General features: G+C 34.4%; 1 protein-coding gene and 1 long non-coding RNA gene across 2 annotated transcripts in view; one reads left to right on the top strand and one right to left on the bottom strand.

Moving 5' to 3' along the window:
- LOC127494726 (uncharacterized) overlaps window positions 1-17,450 on the top strand; it is a 578,474-nt gene that overhangs the window by 476,651 nt on the left and 84,373 nt on the right. The window lies entirely within an intron of this gene.
- zdhhc15b (zinc finger DHHC-type palmitoyltransferase 15b) lies at window positions 2,777-17,212 on the bottom strand. Its single transcript, XM_051860843.1, has 12 exons — window positions 16,971-17,212; window positions 16,591-16,617; window positions 15,784-15,878; window positions 13,281-13,401; window positions 13,061-13,130; window positions 12,892-12,924; window positions 12,564-12,684; window positions 8,622-8,754; window positions 8,356-8,482; window positions 8,038-8,150; window positions 4,633-4,696; window positions 2,777-4,356 (listed from the first exon to the last, which is right to left on the bottom strand). Exons 1-11 carry the CDS (start codon window positions 17,086-17,088, stop codon window positions 4,656-4,658), a joined length of 999 nt encoding a protein of 332 aa, XP_051716803.1. The 5' UTR covers window positions 17,089-17,212; the 3' UTR covers window positions 2,777-4,356; window positions 4,633-4,655.

The raw sequence follows: 17,450 nt of genomic DNA, 5'->3' as shown, positions 1-17,450 counted from the left end.
CTTAGATGCAATCAATTGAAGATAAAAGAGGGCATTAAATTTCTCAAGAACTCAGCAGAGGAGGATTAAACAACTCCACAAACAGCATTACCAGCTTCACTTATTACTAACCAGATTGACTTTATTTCTGTCACACGTCAACAGAAGTTCTTATTGAGAATTAACATAGACAGATTTTGTTTAGCATTCACAATTGCACATTATGTTATAATATGTTGTCAGATAGTGTACTTTTGTTATACTTGATTTTTAATTATTTACATTACTGATTGCTGATTGTTTTTTTGTTTTTTTTTGTCATTTTGGTTAGCATTCACAATTGCAGATTATTATGTTACAGTATGTTGTCAGATACATAAGTAGATGATAGATAGATGATAGATAGATATAATATCATTTGTAATGTTGTCAAACAGATTGATTGATGATTGTTATGCTTTTTTTGTATTTTGTCTAGCATTCACAATTGCAAATTATTGTTATATGTTGTTAGATAGACAGACAGTTGATAGATAGAGATAATGTACTTATTTTTGTTATGCTTGATTTTTATTTATATTTACATTATTGATTGCTGATTATGTTTTTTTTTTTTGTATTTTGTCATTTTGTTTAGCATTCACAATTGCAGATTGTTGTTATGTTGTCAGACAGACAGACAGACAGACAGATAGATAGATAGATAGATAGATAGATAGATAGATAGAGTACTTCGAAGTGAAGGGGCTGTGGTGGGCATAGATAGAATATTCTGTCCATTCGGGCCTGCTGTGAAGTCATGTAATTATCTGCCATTAAAAATGTGAAATCAGAAAGCACCCACCTCTCTGTTCTGTTCCTGCTGACCTTTGCATTCTGTTCTACATTTCAAACTCATTCAACAAGGACCAGCCATCAGCAATAATTGTAGACATCCTAGGGAAATTGCACAGTGCTTGGTAGCTAGCCAAAGTCACAAGTGTTGAATAGTACAAAGATGGTTCTCCAAAATAGCACAATAATGGACAGTTCACGCCTGTCATTTTACACCTAATAATTCTGAGAATTTTATTTGAAATTCTCTGTTCTTCAGCTTCTCCTTTAAAAAAAATAGTAATTCACTTAAAAAAAAAAAGAAAAAAAATTATGATGAATTAAGGTTTAGACATATCTAAGTGCACAATACATGCAGAAAATCACATTACTTATTCACATTAATTCTGAAAATATTGCATTAATCTTAGTTTGTACTTTGAGATTTTACTAATGTTGTTTACCTAGTAATACAGGGGTATTACTAAGTAATTTCCTCCTAGATCTGCAGAGTTCAGCTCCAACCCTAAAAAAACAACACCTGTCTGTAATATTCAAGTGATCCTGAGAACTTTGGTTATATTTCTCAGATGTTTTATTAGCATCAGAGAGCTAAACAGCAGGATAAGGTCTGGTAATTTTCAGTAATCTTTAAAATAATTTGACAAACATACTAATTGGCCATGGGTGTTTTGGTTGATTTACTCAAAGCAAAGCAAATTTTGTATAAAAATAACATCCATTATGCTGAGGGACTCAGGAATACCAGTTTACTAAAGTGAATTAAATAAAAGCCTAAAGGTGATGATACACTGGGCAACTCTTTGAGCGATGTTGCTTGAGCACTTTCCCATTGAGAATGGGCAACAAATTTTGATCTAAAGTATCCAGGTATTTGTTGCCCATTCTCAATGGGAAAGTGCCCAAGCAACATCGCTTGGCAACATTGCCTGGCAACATTGCTCAAAAAGTTGCCCCGTGTATCATCACCTTAAAGGATTAGTTCACTTTCAAATGAAAATTACCCTAAGCTTTACTCACCCTCAAGCCATTCTAGGTGTATATGACTTTCTTCTTTCTGATGAACACAATCATAGATATATTAATAAATCTGGCGGAAGCTAGATATTTTACTTCATCACTTGTTAAATATGGATATTTTTTTACACAAACGCATCGCTTCACTTCAGAAGGACTTTATTAACCCCTGTGTGAAGTACGTTTATGATGGATGGATGGATGGATGGATGGATGGATGTGGATGGATGCACTTTCTTCAGCTCATACTCGTTGGTATCGCTCACTGCCATTATAAAGCTCAGATGCGTCAGGATATTTATTAATACATCTCCGATTGTGTTCATCATAAAGAAGAAAGTCATACACACCTAGGATGACTTGAGGGGGAGTAAAGCTTGGGCTAATTTTCATTTGAAAGTAAACTAATCCTTTAAGTCTTTGTAGCTATTTCTATTTTTAATGCTTTATGTATTTTCTTATTAAAATGCCCTTTTAAACATAATTATTTGATCTTTTTGACAAAGATCAAATTGGACAGTAAATCATATGGTGTGATAATCTTTGCTAGTTAAGACTTATCAGCCATTTTTGCTTTGACCTTTAAACTTGAAACATTTTGAAAGACAAATATATTGGAATAAATATATTAATGTTTTCCAATTATAATGTGTGACTTCTTGCAAAATACACTTATGCCCAGTTTCACAGACAAGGCTTAAGCCTAGTCCCAGACTAAAATGCAAGTTTGAGTAGTCTTAACTGAAAGCAACTTGCTCTGACATCTCTTTAAATGTCACTGCCATTGTTTTGTCTCAAGATGCACACCAGTAATGTTTTTTCTAAGGCACATTTATAAAAGCTAAATAAAGGTCTTTCCTGGCCTAATCTAAGCCCTGTCTGTGAATTTTAAGAAGTGAAGATCAAATTTTAAGAAGTGAAGATCACCAAATAAGTAAAGATAATCTAAAGATTGTTGATATTTAATGAGCAGACAGAACTTTCAAACAATACATATTTTGTACCATTGGAAAAACATTGGCATACAATGACTTGAACATGTAGTGGATATGGAGTTCAGTAAAAGTGTTTGAGCACATACACAGTAAAAGGAAGCAATGATCAGCCCGAGATAAGGGTCAGTGCAAATAAAAAATAAGCATTGGCAGCTAATAAGGATCCTCATAAGTGAGAACCATATCGCAGGTATATCAATTATTTATGTATACAATTACAGTATCTGAAAAGGGCCACACAAACAGGACTCAAACATACAATAACTTTCAAAGAGGACAAAATTAAAAACACGATACTGCTATCCCATATTTACCCTTTTTTACTAGAGGAAAACAAGGTAATTGTTTTGCCAACACCTCACAGGACAGTCCCATAGTCTGAAAACAGCTTTGTGGGTTTATGGGTTTTATGGTAATAAACATATCCCGTATTACGTTTTACATGTCAGAAGTCCTAATAAATACTGACCTCAGCAGTCTCTTCCTAAATATATACAGAGAGAGGTATCAAAATGTGTTTATATTGCATCACAATGCAAAAGAAATAAGGTGAATCCAGACTGCTCTCTATTGACCACAGAAAAACAGTCTGAATTAGTCATACAGAATTAAAAAAGCTTCATAAAAATGCCAGCAAAAGTATACAGTGGACAAATGCATAGGATTGATTTCTTACCAACTGAATATCGAAACTCATATTGATGGTGGCAACACAGACAGACAGACACACACACATACAAAACAAAGGCAGAACTCTCCGTACTTCCGTTTGCACCATTAGGAAAATGTCATAAAACATGTCTCTGTTACATTTCACCCCAAATTAAAAGAAAAAGGCAATTCATTAAAGGAATTATATTGTGCATAAATAAACAAGAAACCTATTTTACTTTGTGACATCCCAATTTTCATTATTGTAATGTGTCAAGACATTTTAATTTTGAGTTTTGCTGTAAGACTCATTCTCAATGGTTATTGTCATTATTGCTATCCAGAATGTTTTACTGTAAAACAATGCTTTTAATTAAAATTAGCAGAAAATACTACCAAAATGTATAAATATTTTACAATTCAAACAACTTGACATAAATAAGTTTTGCTCTTTTTTTTTTTTTTTTTTTTTTTTGGGTGAAATATGATCTGGACAAGTTTTCTACGTTTCACAAGATTCATTCCAAAAAAAACAACAACCTCAGCAAACAGCAATCAGAAATACCGTCAAATGGTTACTGATATATTTTTTCAGATGTGTCCATATGTTGTCATCAAAGCATGATAATAAACAGTCCAACAGGTCTATGACATCTGAAATTGCCTGTGATTGTCCTGTGGCTCTCCTTTTCATAAAATATGAGAAATACACTTGATAACATTCAGCATGATAAGTTCTAAGTAATCAGCATTACAAGAAAAGTCCTCACTGTTCCCAATATATTTGGCTCTCTAAAAACATGCTTTTCTGGCATGGTCCAGGATTTGGAATGCAGTCGTCTCATTCAAGGATTGGAGCTAAAGTCAATTAAGGGTCCCACTAGTAAAATAAATAAGATGTTAGTGTTTGGACACTTTTCTGTCACACACAATTTTCAAGCAATAGCACACTTCTGTGCCATTATCCAGGACAAGCCAGAAATTTTATGAAAGCTATTTTGTATCATTCATGTCCACAGTACAAACTGTGCTGGAGTTACTTAACTTTAATACTCAGTGCTAGGTATACTCTTTAACTACTAACCCCACATATGAGCAATAGTAATTGTGATAGTGATGCTTGCCTTCACCACTACAATGAACAATCCATACTCACCAAGGGTTCGTCCACTCCAGTGATTACGATTCAGTCCTAATAATGACTGAAGGTTCATTTTCATCTGAAATAACATTTGAATGGAAAAATGTATTTAATGCAATATTTTTCATTTTTATTTGAACAATCTGACCTGGGAACAAACAGCTAAATATCAATTTATACTGAACACAAACATCCCTAAACCTGTATTACATAAACTGATAAAATCACAATATTACAATTGTATTTCTCAAGTGCAGTTACTAATATTACATATTTTGTATATTGGAAATGGGCAATAAACCACAGAGTTGGAATGCGAAGTAAATGTACTTATCTGTAAAAACAGTAAACATCTGTAAAATCTGTGTGTAAGTGTAAAAAACAACAAAATGTATATACTGTATGAAAAAATATTATGACCGTGTGACTGAATTTAGACTTTACAGCCCTTGACTTTGTATTTGCTCTTATCAAACGTTACCATTGTTCTTCTACAGAATCATACATTTGTAGATTATGGTAACCACAGGCAAAACTGTGCAAGGCTCATCGCTACCATGATAAAAAAAAACAAAAAAAAAACAAAAAAAAAAAAACATCTATATGGCTTCTAACTACAGTATGTGGTTTGCATAACACTATAGTATTTGTTATGAAAATAAAAGCAATTTACTATAAATACAAATGCAAAACACTGCCATAGCTTCATAACAAAAATGACAGTAAGGTAATTATATTCCTTTAGTCCTGAAATACATTTAATGCAATATACATAAATATACACTGCCCAGCCAAAAAAAAAAAAAAAAAAAAAAAAAAAAAAAAAAAAAAAAAAAAAAAAAAAAAAATCGCTGTTTGGATTGTAATAGGCAAATACTTAAGAATCTATGAATGGATCATTATTACAGTGATTATTATGTTTCTAGCATGTTTAATGTTTGGCAACGGTTCTTTTAACCCTTAAAGTGGAGTGTATAGCTTTTCATTTCTTAAACAACAGTGTAGGAAGACACATCATGGCCCTATATGACAAAGAGGACAGTCTTTGGGATGTGCTAGAGTAGACTTTACAGAGTGCTCACCTCTTGCATTGTCAATACAAGATCTAGACCAAAAAATGATGCACCTCTTGATGGAAATAAATGTTGTTGATGTTATTTCCATCAAGAGGTGCATCAATTTTTGGTCAAGATCTTGTATTGACAATCCAAGAGGTGAGCACTCTGTAAAGTCTACTCCGGCACATCCCAAAGACTTTCAATGAAATTAAGGTTTGGATTCAGAAGTGCCAATTCATGTGTGAAAATGATTCTTCATGTTCTCTGAACCATTCTTTCACAATTTTAACCCTGGTGAATCTTGAATCCTGGAATATGGCCATGATGTGTCTTCCTACATGGTTGTTTAAGAAATGAAAAGCTACACACTCCATCTTTAAGGGTTAAAAGAACCGTTGCCAAACATATAACATGCTAGAAACATAATAATCACTGTAATGATCCATTCATAGATTCTTAAGTATTTAAGTATAGCCTATTAAAATCCAAACAGCGACTTTTTTTTTTGGCCGGGCAGTGTAGTAACATAAGAATAGACCACATTTATGTAAAAATAACATGGTTACTACTGTAAATCCATGATAAATGTTGGTGATTTTTGGTTTGAAAAGACTTCTAACTTGTTAATTTCTGCATCTGTGCTGTTGAAAATTGTCAGTGGCATTTCATCAGGCTTTAAACTGGTTTAAATCACCATGACGTGTGGATTGTAACGAGAATGTTGCGCCAAATTCAAGTGCTTCTAACTGGATCTCACAGGGCTGTTTAATAAAAGAGATGTGTGGAAGAAAAAAAAAAAAAAAAAAAAAAGCTTTGTTGTTTCTCATACTCAACAATCAAAGATACTCAGGCAACACTACAGGCACCAGTGCGACCTCTAACAAAATGTTGCAGCACTGGTAGGGAAAAAGGTAGCAAAATGCTCAGTCTGGAGGCCTAAAATAGTACATTTTTTAATTACCTGTTTACTTTCAGGCAATAATTTAAATTTAAAGGGTATTTTTAAATGGCATTTTAATGGAATAAACTACTATAAAATATTAATTATATTTTGTTCCCCTGAAGTCCATTTATTATGCGAATTTAATAAAGTAAAAAAAAAGGTAAAATATGCAATCACACTGAAATGACCAGAAATATAGTTAAAGGGTTAGTTCACCCAAAAACATCATCATTTATTCACCCAGGTGCTGTTTTATACTTTTTGGGGGGATTTCTAGGCGTTGTATTTCATGTCGTGTTTTTGTTAATATTGATTTCTCACAACAGTGTATTTTTCTGGGCAAATCGAAGTGAACTGCACAGTCAAGCACAGAAGGTCAGGATTTTCATTAAATAATACATTCAATTTTGGTTTGTTTTTCACTAAACCCTATTGTAAACCCACAGAACACTTGGAATAATGGCACGTGTCACATGGGATCATTCTGTCTTTTTTCATAAAGCTTGATGCTGGTTTTTATTCACTGCCATGGACGAGCATGAGCAGGACAATTTTTTTAAATTTTTTAAAAACTCCTTCTGTGGTCCAAAAAAGAAAGAAGTGCATACAGCATTAGAACAACATCAGGGTGAATAAATGATGACTTAATTTTCATTTTTGGGTCCAGGTGCTTGTTTCTAACAATGGTATTCATCAGACGGACATGCAGAGTGGCAGGTGCTACCCACAGCCAGAAACAAGAAACAGTGCATAGTTTTACCGTCTTTGCCACATTTTGCTCAAATCATTAGTACTAATCATTAATCATTAGTAAATAGCATATATCTTGCTTTCTTCCTATTACATTACAGTGGCTGGATGGGCCATGTTTCTGACCATGTTTCTGATGTCAAAAAGTTTTAGAAGTAAATCATCAGTTGTTTTAAAATGATCTACATAATGGCAACAAAATGCACTTTAAGGGCTAGTTCTCCCTAAAAATGAAAGTTCTGTAATTTTTTATTTTCCCTCATGTCGTTCCAAACCTGTATGACTTTCTTCTGTGGACCACAAAATGAGTTATTTTGATGTCTTCTTTTTTTCATACACTGAAAGTCATTGTGGTCCAGTGTCATTTTGGGCCCCATTAACTTTCAAGGTACGGACATAAACACTTGAAATATTAAACATATCTTCTTTTGTAGAAGAAAGAAAGTCTGGAACAACATGAGGGTAAATAAATGATGACAATACTTTCATTTTTGAGTGAATTATCCCTTGTAGAACAACTGACAATTTAGTGGCACCAAAGTATATCAGATGTACCTGATAGTATATTGAAGTACAAAATTACATACCGAACTTTAGTTGCTGCATTTAAAGATACATTTAAATGTATAACATATAATTATAATCACTTAGATACAATGTTGATCTCACCTGCGCTTTCTTCATCTGATCCACCGTCCTCCATCCATTTCTCCTCATTGGCCAACAGAGGATTCTCTGATTCACGCAGGGTCCTTAGAGGGAAATAGTGCCCATCACCTTGACTATGACATACGAACACACAGAACAAGTGAAAAATATTTACATAAGCCATACTTCATAGTGCAGTTGCTGTTCATGCATTTTGAAATTTGTATCCATATATACTGTACATCTATGGCCAGTGTGACATTTGGGCTTGAGCTGTTGAGCTGAACTGTTGCTGTCTACATTTGCTTTTAAGTGTGACCAGTTTTGACATGAGCTCACCTTGTGAACACCGGAATAAACCAGAGCTTTTTATCCTCACCAAACACCTGCTGGAGGTTTCTGCTGAGCCCAACATTAAAGCCATTCCTGTCAGGCCCATTCTGAAATACTGGCGCAGAAAACGCCTCTGGAAAACAGTAATGTTCATGGAGGTCAATATTATGAGCCACATAAATTACTGCTAACCAAAGGTCTTGTAGAAACACAATGAAAGGGTAAATGATAATCAAGGAATTCAGTATAAAAAGAAGTGAAGGCTTCCTCACCTAGTGTGGATCTGTTTTTAGCCACCAGCCAACAGTGGTAGCCAAACAGGAACATGAGACTGACGAAAAACATGAGCGCCACAAACAACAGGAAGAGCACGTGGAATTTGGCAGAGCCATTGGGCAGATCTCCCTAACAAACAAATGCAAAGAGACTTGAAATGTATGTGTTTAACAAAACTAACAAATGCAGCAATACACTGAACATTTGTATTATTAAAAAATAATAAATATATTAATTTTACGGAAACTGTTATTTTTCTTTCTTCTGCAGAACACTCATAAGAGAAGATATTTTGGAGAATGTACAAACAAATAATGAGGTTAATGGGGTCCAAAACAACACTGTCATTGAATGGACACAAATTATTTTGTCTTCCACAGAGAAAAGGAATGCATAAAGGTTGATATGAGGGGGAGAAAATGAAGAATTTTCATTTTCCTTCAATTTGGCTGAACTATCCTGTGAGCTGATTACATGTAGGCAAGAGTGATCTGCTTTTGACTGAGAAACTGCAGGAATATTGATATTGATAAAAATATGGCATTATGTGAAACCTGTTCACAGTCAAGCTTGTGCTAAAAGAGATTTCTATTATCTCAATGCTAAAAATAGAAGGAACATTGGTGATGACTAGCTAGTACTTCGTTCTGATTTGATTGAAGGTGGTACTTGGCCTGAGAGGTTTTACCAATATTGTTTCTTTTTAAAGAGGGTTCTTCAGAGAGTGAAATCAACTGTTTTTACTTTCTGCTCTCTTTGACTTCATCTGTGCATTCCAAAAGGGAATATATCGCCCTCCAAAGGGCACTTCGGAGTGAAAACAATCATGGCCGCCATACTGAAGGGTCGTTCCAAACCGAAGTGCTCAAAACTGGCCACTTCAAAGGGCCCTTCGGAATGAAGGATTTCAAAGGGTACAACTGATAGGACACTTCGGGCACCCATGATCCTTTGCACAGGGAAGTTGTTTGGTGTCACAGAATGGGTACAGAAGGTTCGATTTTACCTATAAATGTATGTATAGTATTTTTCTATACTACTGTAATATTTACACAAGTTAGATTTGGTACATTAGTATGGTCAAAATGACACTGTACTTCAACAAAAATACTTTACAGTTCCCTTTATCAGTCCATTCAAATGTTTAAAATACATAGACACAATATACTGTACAATATGGTGCGATAAACCAAAAATAAATAAATAAATTAACTAACGTTAAACAAAAGGCGAAGTTTGCACAATCTACTCATCGTTCAGAGCGTGTTTGTTGGGCGGTCAACCAGCATACAAAATGTGCAACGAAGGCACCTCCTTGATTGTCTCTTTAAGATGATGCAAAAGTGCGTTCCAAAAAAAAGAGTTAAGGTTAAACTCCGGAGGTTAAACCCTCAATACCACGACTGAGGTGAGACCCTTGAGCAAGGCACCGCACCCCCAACTGCTCCCCAGGCGCCACAGCATTGGCTGCCCACTGCTCCGGGTGTGTGTTCACTGCTGTGTGTGCGCACTTGGATGCAGAGCACAAATTCCGAGTATGGGTCATCATACTTGGCCACATGTCACTTCACTTTCACTTTTCACTTTAAACCCTTTGAAGGGATTAGGGCATAGGGATGAGCCCTTCCGAATGGAACGCAGTGTTTAGCTCAGGATATTTTTTTGGCAAATACAGCTCAGATGATTGGCTCAAAACAATCTGAACTGTTGATGGCAGATTTCAAATTGCGTTCTTCCGAAGGGTCAAGCACCAGCCAAGCAACTGAAATTGAAAATGCTAAAGGATAGAGTTCTCAAGAAAAAATTCTGTGATTTCTTTAAGTGTGTATCTACTTATAGTTTATTAGCTTTAAAGAGTACGCTAGCATATGACCACCACAATACTAAAAGAACTAAAAGTTTAACCACCTAATTCGAATTGTGAACTCTTACTTTTCTACAGAGTTCACACTCATTTTGACCAACTAAAACCAAGTGGTCATGCCCAAGCATTTAACCTTTCATTTAGAAAACAGCATTGGTGTGGTTTTGTTATTTTGCAAATGTGCAATTATGTGATTTCATTGTCTGATAGAAACAAATGCTTATGACAGTTTGACTGATAGCATTTTATATTAAATATAATCCACACAAACACACTGCAGAGTTCAAAATTTGTTCTGAAATAGATTCAAAACTTGAAAGAGAATCAGAGACACTGATCAGAATCAGATGTGAAAAACAGCTGTATAAAGTATTACATGCTATCGGAATTATCGTAAAAACGAGCATGAACATGAACTCCCTCTCGAGTCATATTTACCACTGGGAAGCTCGGGAATGACTTTGATACCCAAGTTCCTGAGTTGGCCGTCCCATAAACTTTAAACATGGTGGAGCGGAGAGCGATTGCTGCTCTGACTGCTATTCTTTATGTAAGGGATAATCCACAGCTAAAATAGTTTAATGCACAGTTAGTCATGGATTATCCCGCTTATACCATGGTCATTTGCCAGCAATGACAACTTAAAGCTGTTATTGATGTTTGCAGCGCAATATTTGACAGAATATTTGAAAACAGCACACTGATATAGAACGGTGATTAAACGAGACAAGGATAACTGCAGGTCGGAGTAATCGACTGCAGAGTTCAAAGGATTATCAAAATTTGTTCTGAAATGGAGTCAAAACTTGAAAGAGAAAACTTGAAGCACCCCAACCTTTGCAGATACCAAGATACCAAGTGTGCCGCACAAGTCCTGAAAAGTGAAGCCAAAACGTTTCGATCGCCCCCAGGTGGCTGGATACATATATACATTATAAACCCTACCCCCTTCATGTAATCTAATGGGACGCGAGACAAACTAAACAATCAAATTACACCAAACACATTTTTTCCAAAGATGGTTTCTGTCATTTTAGGTAGTTCTTATCACGCTGATGTAAGTTCAAGTGTTTGTTTTTAAATAAGTTTGGTTTTAGTTAGTTATTTGATACTATAAAGAAGGCACCAACTGACTTTTTTTGGGATCTTCGGGAGGAGACTGGAGCTTTAACTTTAATGTCTACATTTCCATAACTGATTATTTCACACCGACATAATGAGTTGTTCGGCAGTAAGCTGTACTAACTGATCTGGCATCTGTCAAATCATCTCAGATGTATTAAGCAAGGTACGAAGAATGCACCCCTGGTGTCCTCCATGTTTCCTGTTCTATCCGACAACAAAGCGAATGCGACGAGCTCATAATCACGACTTCAGAAGTGGGAGTTAGGAAATTTCCAATAACACATGAAGGCAACATAATTATTTATATTACATTCAACATTGTTGGGGATTACCAAAAACCTTTGACATCCATTTACCTCAAATGATCATTTAACCTCCAACACTTAAATAAAAAATTAGGCTTACTCTCTTAGTGACATGTAGAATAAAAAAAGAAAGAAAAAGTTTTAAATGGTTCAGACTGGTATAATACCAAACAAATTATGAAAATAAATATATAAAATTATTTTAATATGTGACAATTAGCAAGAGAGACTAATTTCACTGAAATAGGTGATTAAATGGCAATTAGCTTAATGTAAAGTATGTAGTCTCTAATTGGTCAGGCATGATAAATAACTCTTCACTGTGTGTGTTAACTGAGTGCAATGTAATGCTCTGGTTAAATATTGTAGGACAGAGCATAATAATGAAAAACATCTTAACTATAAAAAAAAAAATTTCATGACTTTCCATGATTTCTCCATGAGTTCAAAGATTGTATTAATTTCCATTACTTTCCCAATTTTACAATTTAAAAAATTCCCTGATATTTCCAGGTTTTACATGGCCATATGAACCCTGTATCTAATAGTTTTATAGTTGTAAGTTTTAAGTTTTATAGTTATAAAACTTGCCTAATTTTATATGAACTCGGTGCATTTTAAAAGTCAAAACTGCTGAAACTCACCACCCAGAACTTGAGGAAGTACTGAAACACTGTTGATGCAATGAAGACACAGTAGATCATGGAGTAAGACAGGAACAGCAGAAAGAACTTATAGTTGGAGAATCCGACACAGTTGTTCACCCTAAAGAGTACAGAAGACAAAAACATCACATATAGGCTTACCATAGTGAATTAGGGTAAGAAAAAAACATGTTTTGGAAGAAGGATTGATGCTGTATTGACTCATTATTTAAATGTAGTTCATTTTGAACAAAAAAAAAAAAGTTACATTTAACAGAACAGAACAGAATAAATTACTTGATTCATAATATAATAAATTTGTATATACCATGGACAATGGTGATCCATTTTCAAAACACATCTATAAAAACACAGGGGGAAAAAGACAGTGAATCCAGGTCATGTTGTTCAACTGCATCCTGTAACTTTAATTAAAATAAGGCTTTTGTCTAGAGATCTGCTTTCAGGAACAGGAGTTGGCGTGTGGCTTGACTTACGTTTCACACACGGAGCAGTGGTGACAGCGGTCTGGCTTTAACACCTGACAACGATCACAGAACCGGATAGCTGAAGACATGGAGATAAAGAAGGTCAGGTGCCCGCCTTCATATCCGATTACATGTTTAACTGGCAAACATTCTGTTAAATGACTATATGGATGCAGCTGCTGTGGAAATGTACACATAAAAGACAGGTGGCTACTGTAGCTCTGTGTACCTCCTGACTGAGCACGTGTGAAGATGGGAAGTTTCTTGGCAATATCAGCAAGAATCTGCTTCTGAACATCCGGTCTCTCTTCCATCTCATATCTTTCTTTATCAGTGTATGATAACTGGAACTAGAGCACAGACAATTTCAAAGTTTATCAAACATATAAATGAAGAATTTCTTGCATGACAATCAAGAAAAGTTCACCTACAATTACTATTTTTTTGTAATTCTCATTGCTCTAATTTCTCAAAGGTGATTCTCATTATTGTAATACAGTATTAAAGAATTACAAAAGGAAATTAGAGCGATACAATGTTTTAAATAAAATACAGCAGTAAAAGGCAGTACAAGCACCACCGTAAATTTGATATATTTTTTTTTTTTACATAATATTATTTATTATAATATTTTTATTAATATTTAATTAGTATTATAATTTATATTTTTAATAATAATTATTATTATTAATATTTAATTATTAGCATAATTATTTCACATTACAGTAATGAGTAAAATGAATTTTTATAAAGCACTTTTCACAGTGGCTATTACTTCTAAGCAGCTTTACAATATATATTGCAATAATAATGTCTCAAATTCTGTAAGGTCCTCTGAAGATTATGCATTAATAATATATTTGTCTGTAAACCCCCAGGAAGCAAGCCAAAGGTGATTGCAGCAAATAAAGAGTAACTGCATAAAATATTAGCAGTGGGGGGAAAGTGGGAACATAGGCTATGTTCAGACTGTCAGTCCAGTTCCGATTTTTGTGCATATCCGATCGAAATCCAATCAGATTTAGCAAGACAGTGGCATTAAAAATCAGTTTCGAGCTACATCCATATGTGGTTTGAAATCCTATTCAACACAATGGCTCCATTCAGACTATCAGTCCAAATCCAATTTTTGTCCATATTCAATTGAAAATCCAATCAAATTTAGCATGTGTAAACGGCCAAAAATCACATGAAATTCTCTTTTTACAATTCCCTTTCGATCTACATTCATATGTTGTATTTCTGGAAATCCATTTCAGTCTGACAGCTCTGATCGGATTTTGCGTGGTTTATGTGACTTTCTCACGCCATGTAAAAAACGTAAACGTTAGCCGTTGTTATAAGAAAACATGCTTGAAAGTCGCTGCAGAAACAAGCTTTCCTCCATTGCCCACCAGTGATTTTTACCAGGTTTGTAGTAAGTACTAATGAAGTAAGAATACTAAAAGACCAAATTCAATATACACTTTATTGATGATGCATACTATGTACAGGCAAGCAGATGAACCCAGAATATAAACGCAACACACAATTTCTCGTTAAGCATTTTTCCATAGAAAACCATTGCAAAGAAAACATTTAACCATCTAACAAATTGCGTTCATATTCTTGGCTCATCTGTATATAGTATTCTTCATCAATAAGGTGTATACTAAATTTGGTCTTTTAATATCTCTATTACATTAAGGCACTTTAAGTGTTTTTCACATTAAGCGTTTTAGAACGTCTTGCTGTTTTTAGTGACTAAAATAATGCAGCAGGTGCTGGATATGGATCACAGGTGCCCAAAACTTGCATTTTATTCACATATTTTTTTTTTATTTTGAGATGGAAAATTGACAGGCCTGTAATGCAGTTTTATGGATGTTTTGCCACCTGGTCTCTGTTGTCAGTCACATGACTGAAAACTATTATCATAAAAATAATGCGGAATATATTAGTAATCCAAAAATGGCTAATTTTTCTTTATGTACTGTAAAATATAATTTTAAATGGGGTAAAATATGACCCAGGCATGCTTTAAACAGGTTTTACTGCCAATTCGCATTATTTTTATGATAATAGTTTTCAGTCACATGACTGACAAGGAGGAGATCCAACCAGATATATTAGTTAATGGTGAAAAATTACAAATTGTGCCAGATTTTGAATATCTTGGATTTATCTTAGACACTTATTTAACATTTGAAAAGCATGTTAAAAAATAGTCTGCGCAGTGACACCTCAACTTAGAAATTTTAAGTTTACACGGAGTCAACTTTTAATAGAAGCTGCAAGAATCTTTTTGCATTCTTTGATTTTTTTTTTTTTTTTTTTTTTTTACTGCATTTTTCTTACTGCATTAATTCATGGTCACAAGCAGGAAACCTAATAGATATCATCATTTTCTTATTCAAAAGTACTGTTGTTTTTTTGTTTGTTTTTTTTACTTTTGACAATTTTGTTATGTTTTACAATTGTTGTTTAATGTACAAAATTGTTAATGATCTTGCACCCTCAACTTTTAAAGAATTTGTCTCTTTGCGTACTGAAAACATAAGGCAAACTAGAGCTTCGTCAGGTGATTGTGAAGGGCTTTCTTTTTTTTTTTTTTTTTTTTGGTCGATCATCTTTTTCTGTAAGAGCGGTTTATAACTGGAAAAATAAAAAAAATAAAAAATAAATAAATAATAAATATTTAAGACAACTAACTCAACATGGTCTGTCTGGCAGAAACCATAAATCACAAGCACCTTTTTAGATGGTGTAGATGGTGGAGTAAAGATGGCCTTCCAATAAGTCCAACAGAACATTATAAAGCACACATGGAATATCAACAAATAGGCCACTGTAGAAAAAACACACATTACATGTTATCATTAGTAAAAGTCATAATATGTCATTACATTTTTGTCATAAGATGACAAATGTTTAGTTAAACAGCATAAGACTAGTGAAGGTGTATAACTAGATTGAACTGCAGTCACAACTGATTTTGTTGTTGTTGTTGTTCAGGGTTAGAGTTAGGCTTTGAATCTGCTGGTGTTTTTGTGATTTACAGTGTGATTCACAGTGTAACCACAGTGGCTTATTCTAATCTTACAAGTTAGTCATCAGATTTTTTCATTAAGACATAACTGGTCATAACTAAGTCAGTTGCATAAAAACTTGGTTTAAAATAAATAAATACAAATAAGACTGAGTACCTCCTGGTTAACTGCTAGTTGGTCAGACTAGTTCTTAAGACACACTCCTAACATAGAGACTAAGTTTATGCAACTGGCTCCAAAAGAAGATGAACTGCAGTGCTGCTAACATGTCATAACCACTAAGTGTATAAAAAATATTTTTGTATATCTGTTTTTGCTTTTTTTTTTTTTTTTACCCCATTATGTATGTATAGTTCTGTTTTGTGCACTTTGTTGATGTTGCGGCTTGGGTCAACTGAGAGAACATGATAATGATATTTTCACTTCCACTTTTTTAAGCAAAAGCCCATTCAAAAAATCAAGAAGGCAGGTTTTGTAATAAGCAATGGCAGATGACTGAATATCACGTACCTCTCTCCAGATGATTGCTGAGAGTAACTGAAAAACAGGATCAGTGATCAGTGTCGTGAAACATAATGGCTGTGTCTCAAAACCTAGACACCAGCAGAAACTAGGCAGAAATACTGCAATCATGGCCTCATTGTGATTATTGAGACACTATGATGCTATGTAGTTCCTAGGCAGGTAGCTCAATAGGTTTTGAGAAACAACTCTATAGCAGAGATATAACAGCGGATACAATGACTCAAACCGATTTATTCTGTGTAATAATAGCAAAAATATAATAAACTGGCGAACCATTGTGGGATACAAAAGATCACTTCCTTATTAAATACGAACAGAACCATAAGCGAATTAAAAGACATAAATTATCAACTGTAGAATCTTACCGAAGCACAGTTCAAAGACATACGCGTAATAAGACCAAAGAACCACTGATGAAATGATGATGACGGGAATCCAGGAGAAAATCCTCTGACAACATCTGAGTGCTCTCGACAGAGCCATGATCAGTCCGCTCTGACATCTGCTAGCACGCCTGGCATATTACCACACAACGATCTGTTCTGGCATCCACTAGTACACCTGTCCATCCAAACCACAAGAGTGTCGGAGCATACGAGGCCATTGCACTGTAGTAGGAAAAAAGGATTTTCAACACTGTCCAAAAACACAAAACTTTGCACACTGAGGACATCTGCTGGTTAAAGGCATGTAAATGCAGAACTGCAGAACCACTGATATTTTGAAACGGTAACTGTTTAGGCCTTTATTTTTTTTTAACTATTTTGTTATTTTATTTATCGTCACACTAAATAATTTAGGGCATAGCCTATATTTAATTGTATTTACAATTTGCTGACTGTTGT

The sequence above is a fragment of the Ctenopharyngodon idella genome, chromosome 14 (assembly GCF_019924925.1).
Source record: "Ctenopharyngodon idella isolate HZGC_01 chromosome 14, HZGC01, whole genome shotgun sequence".
Classification (NCBI taxonomy): Eukaryota; Metazoa; Chordata; class Actinopteri; order Cypriniformes; family Xenocyprididae; genus Ctenopharyngodon; species Ctenopharyngodon idella.
Note: the sequence above shows the minus strand (reverse complement) of the source record. Positions and strands in the feature narration are given on the sequence as shown.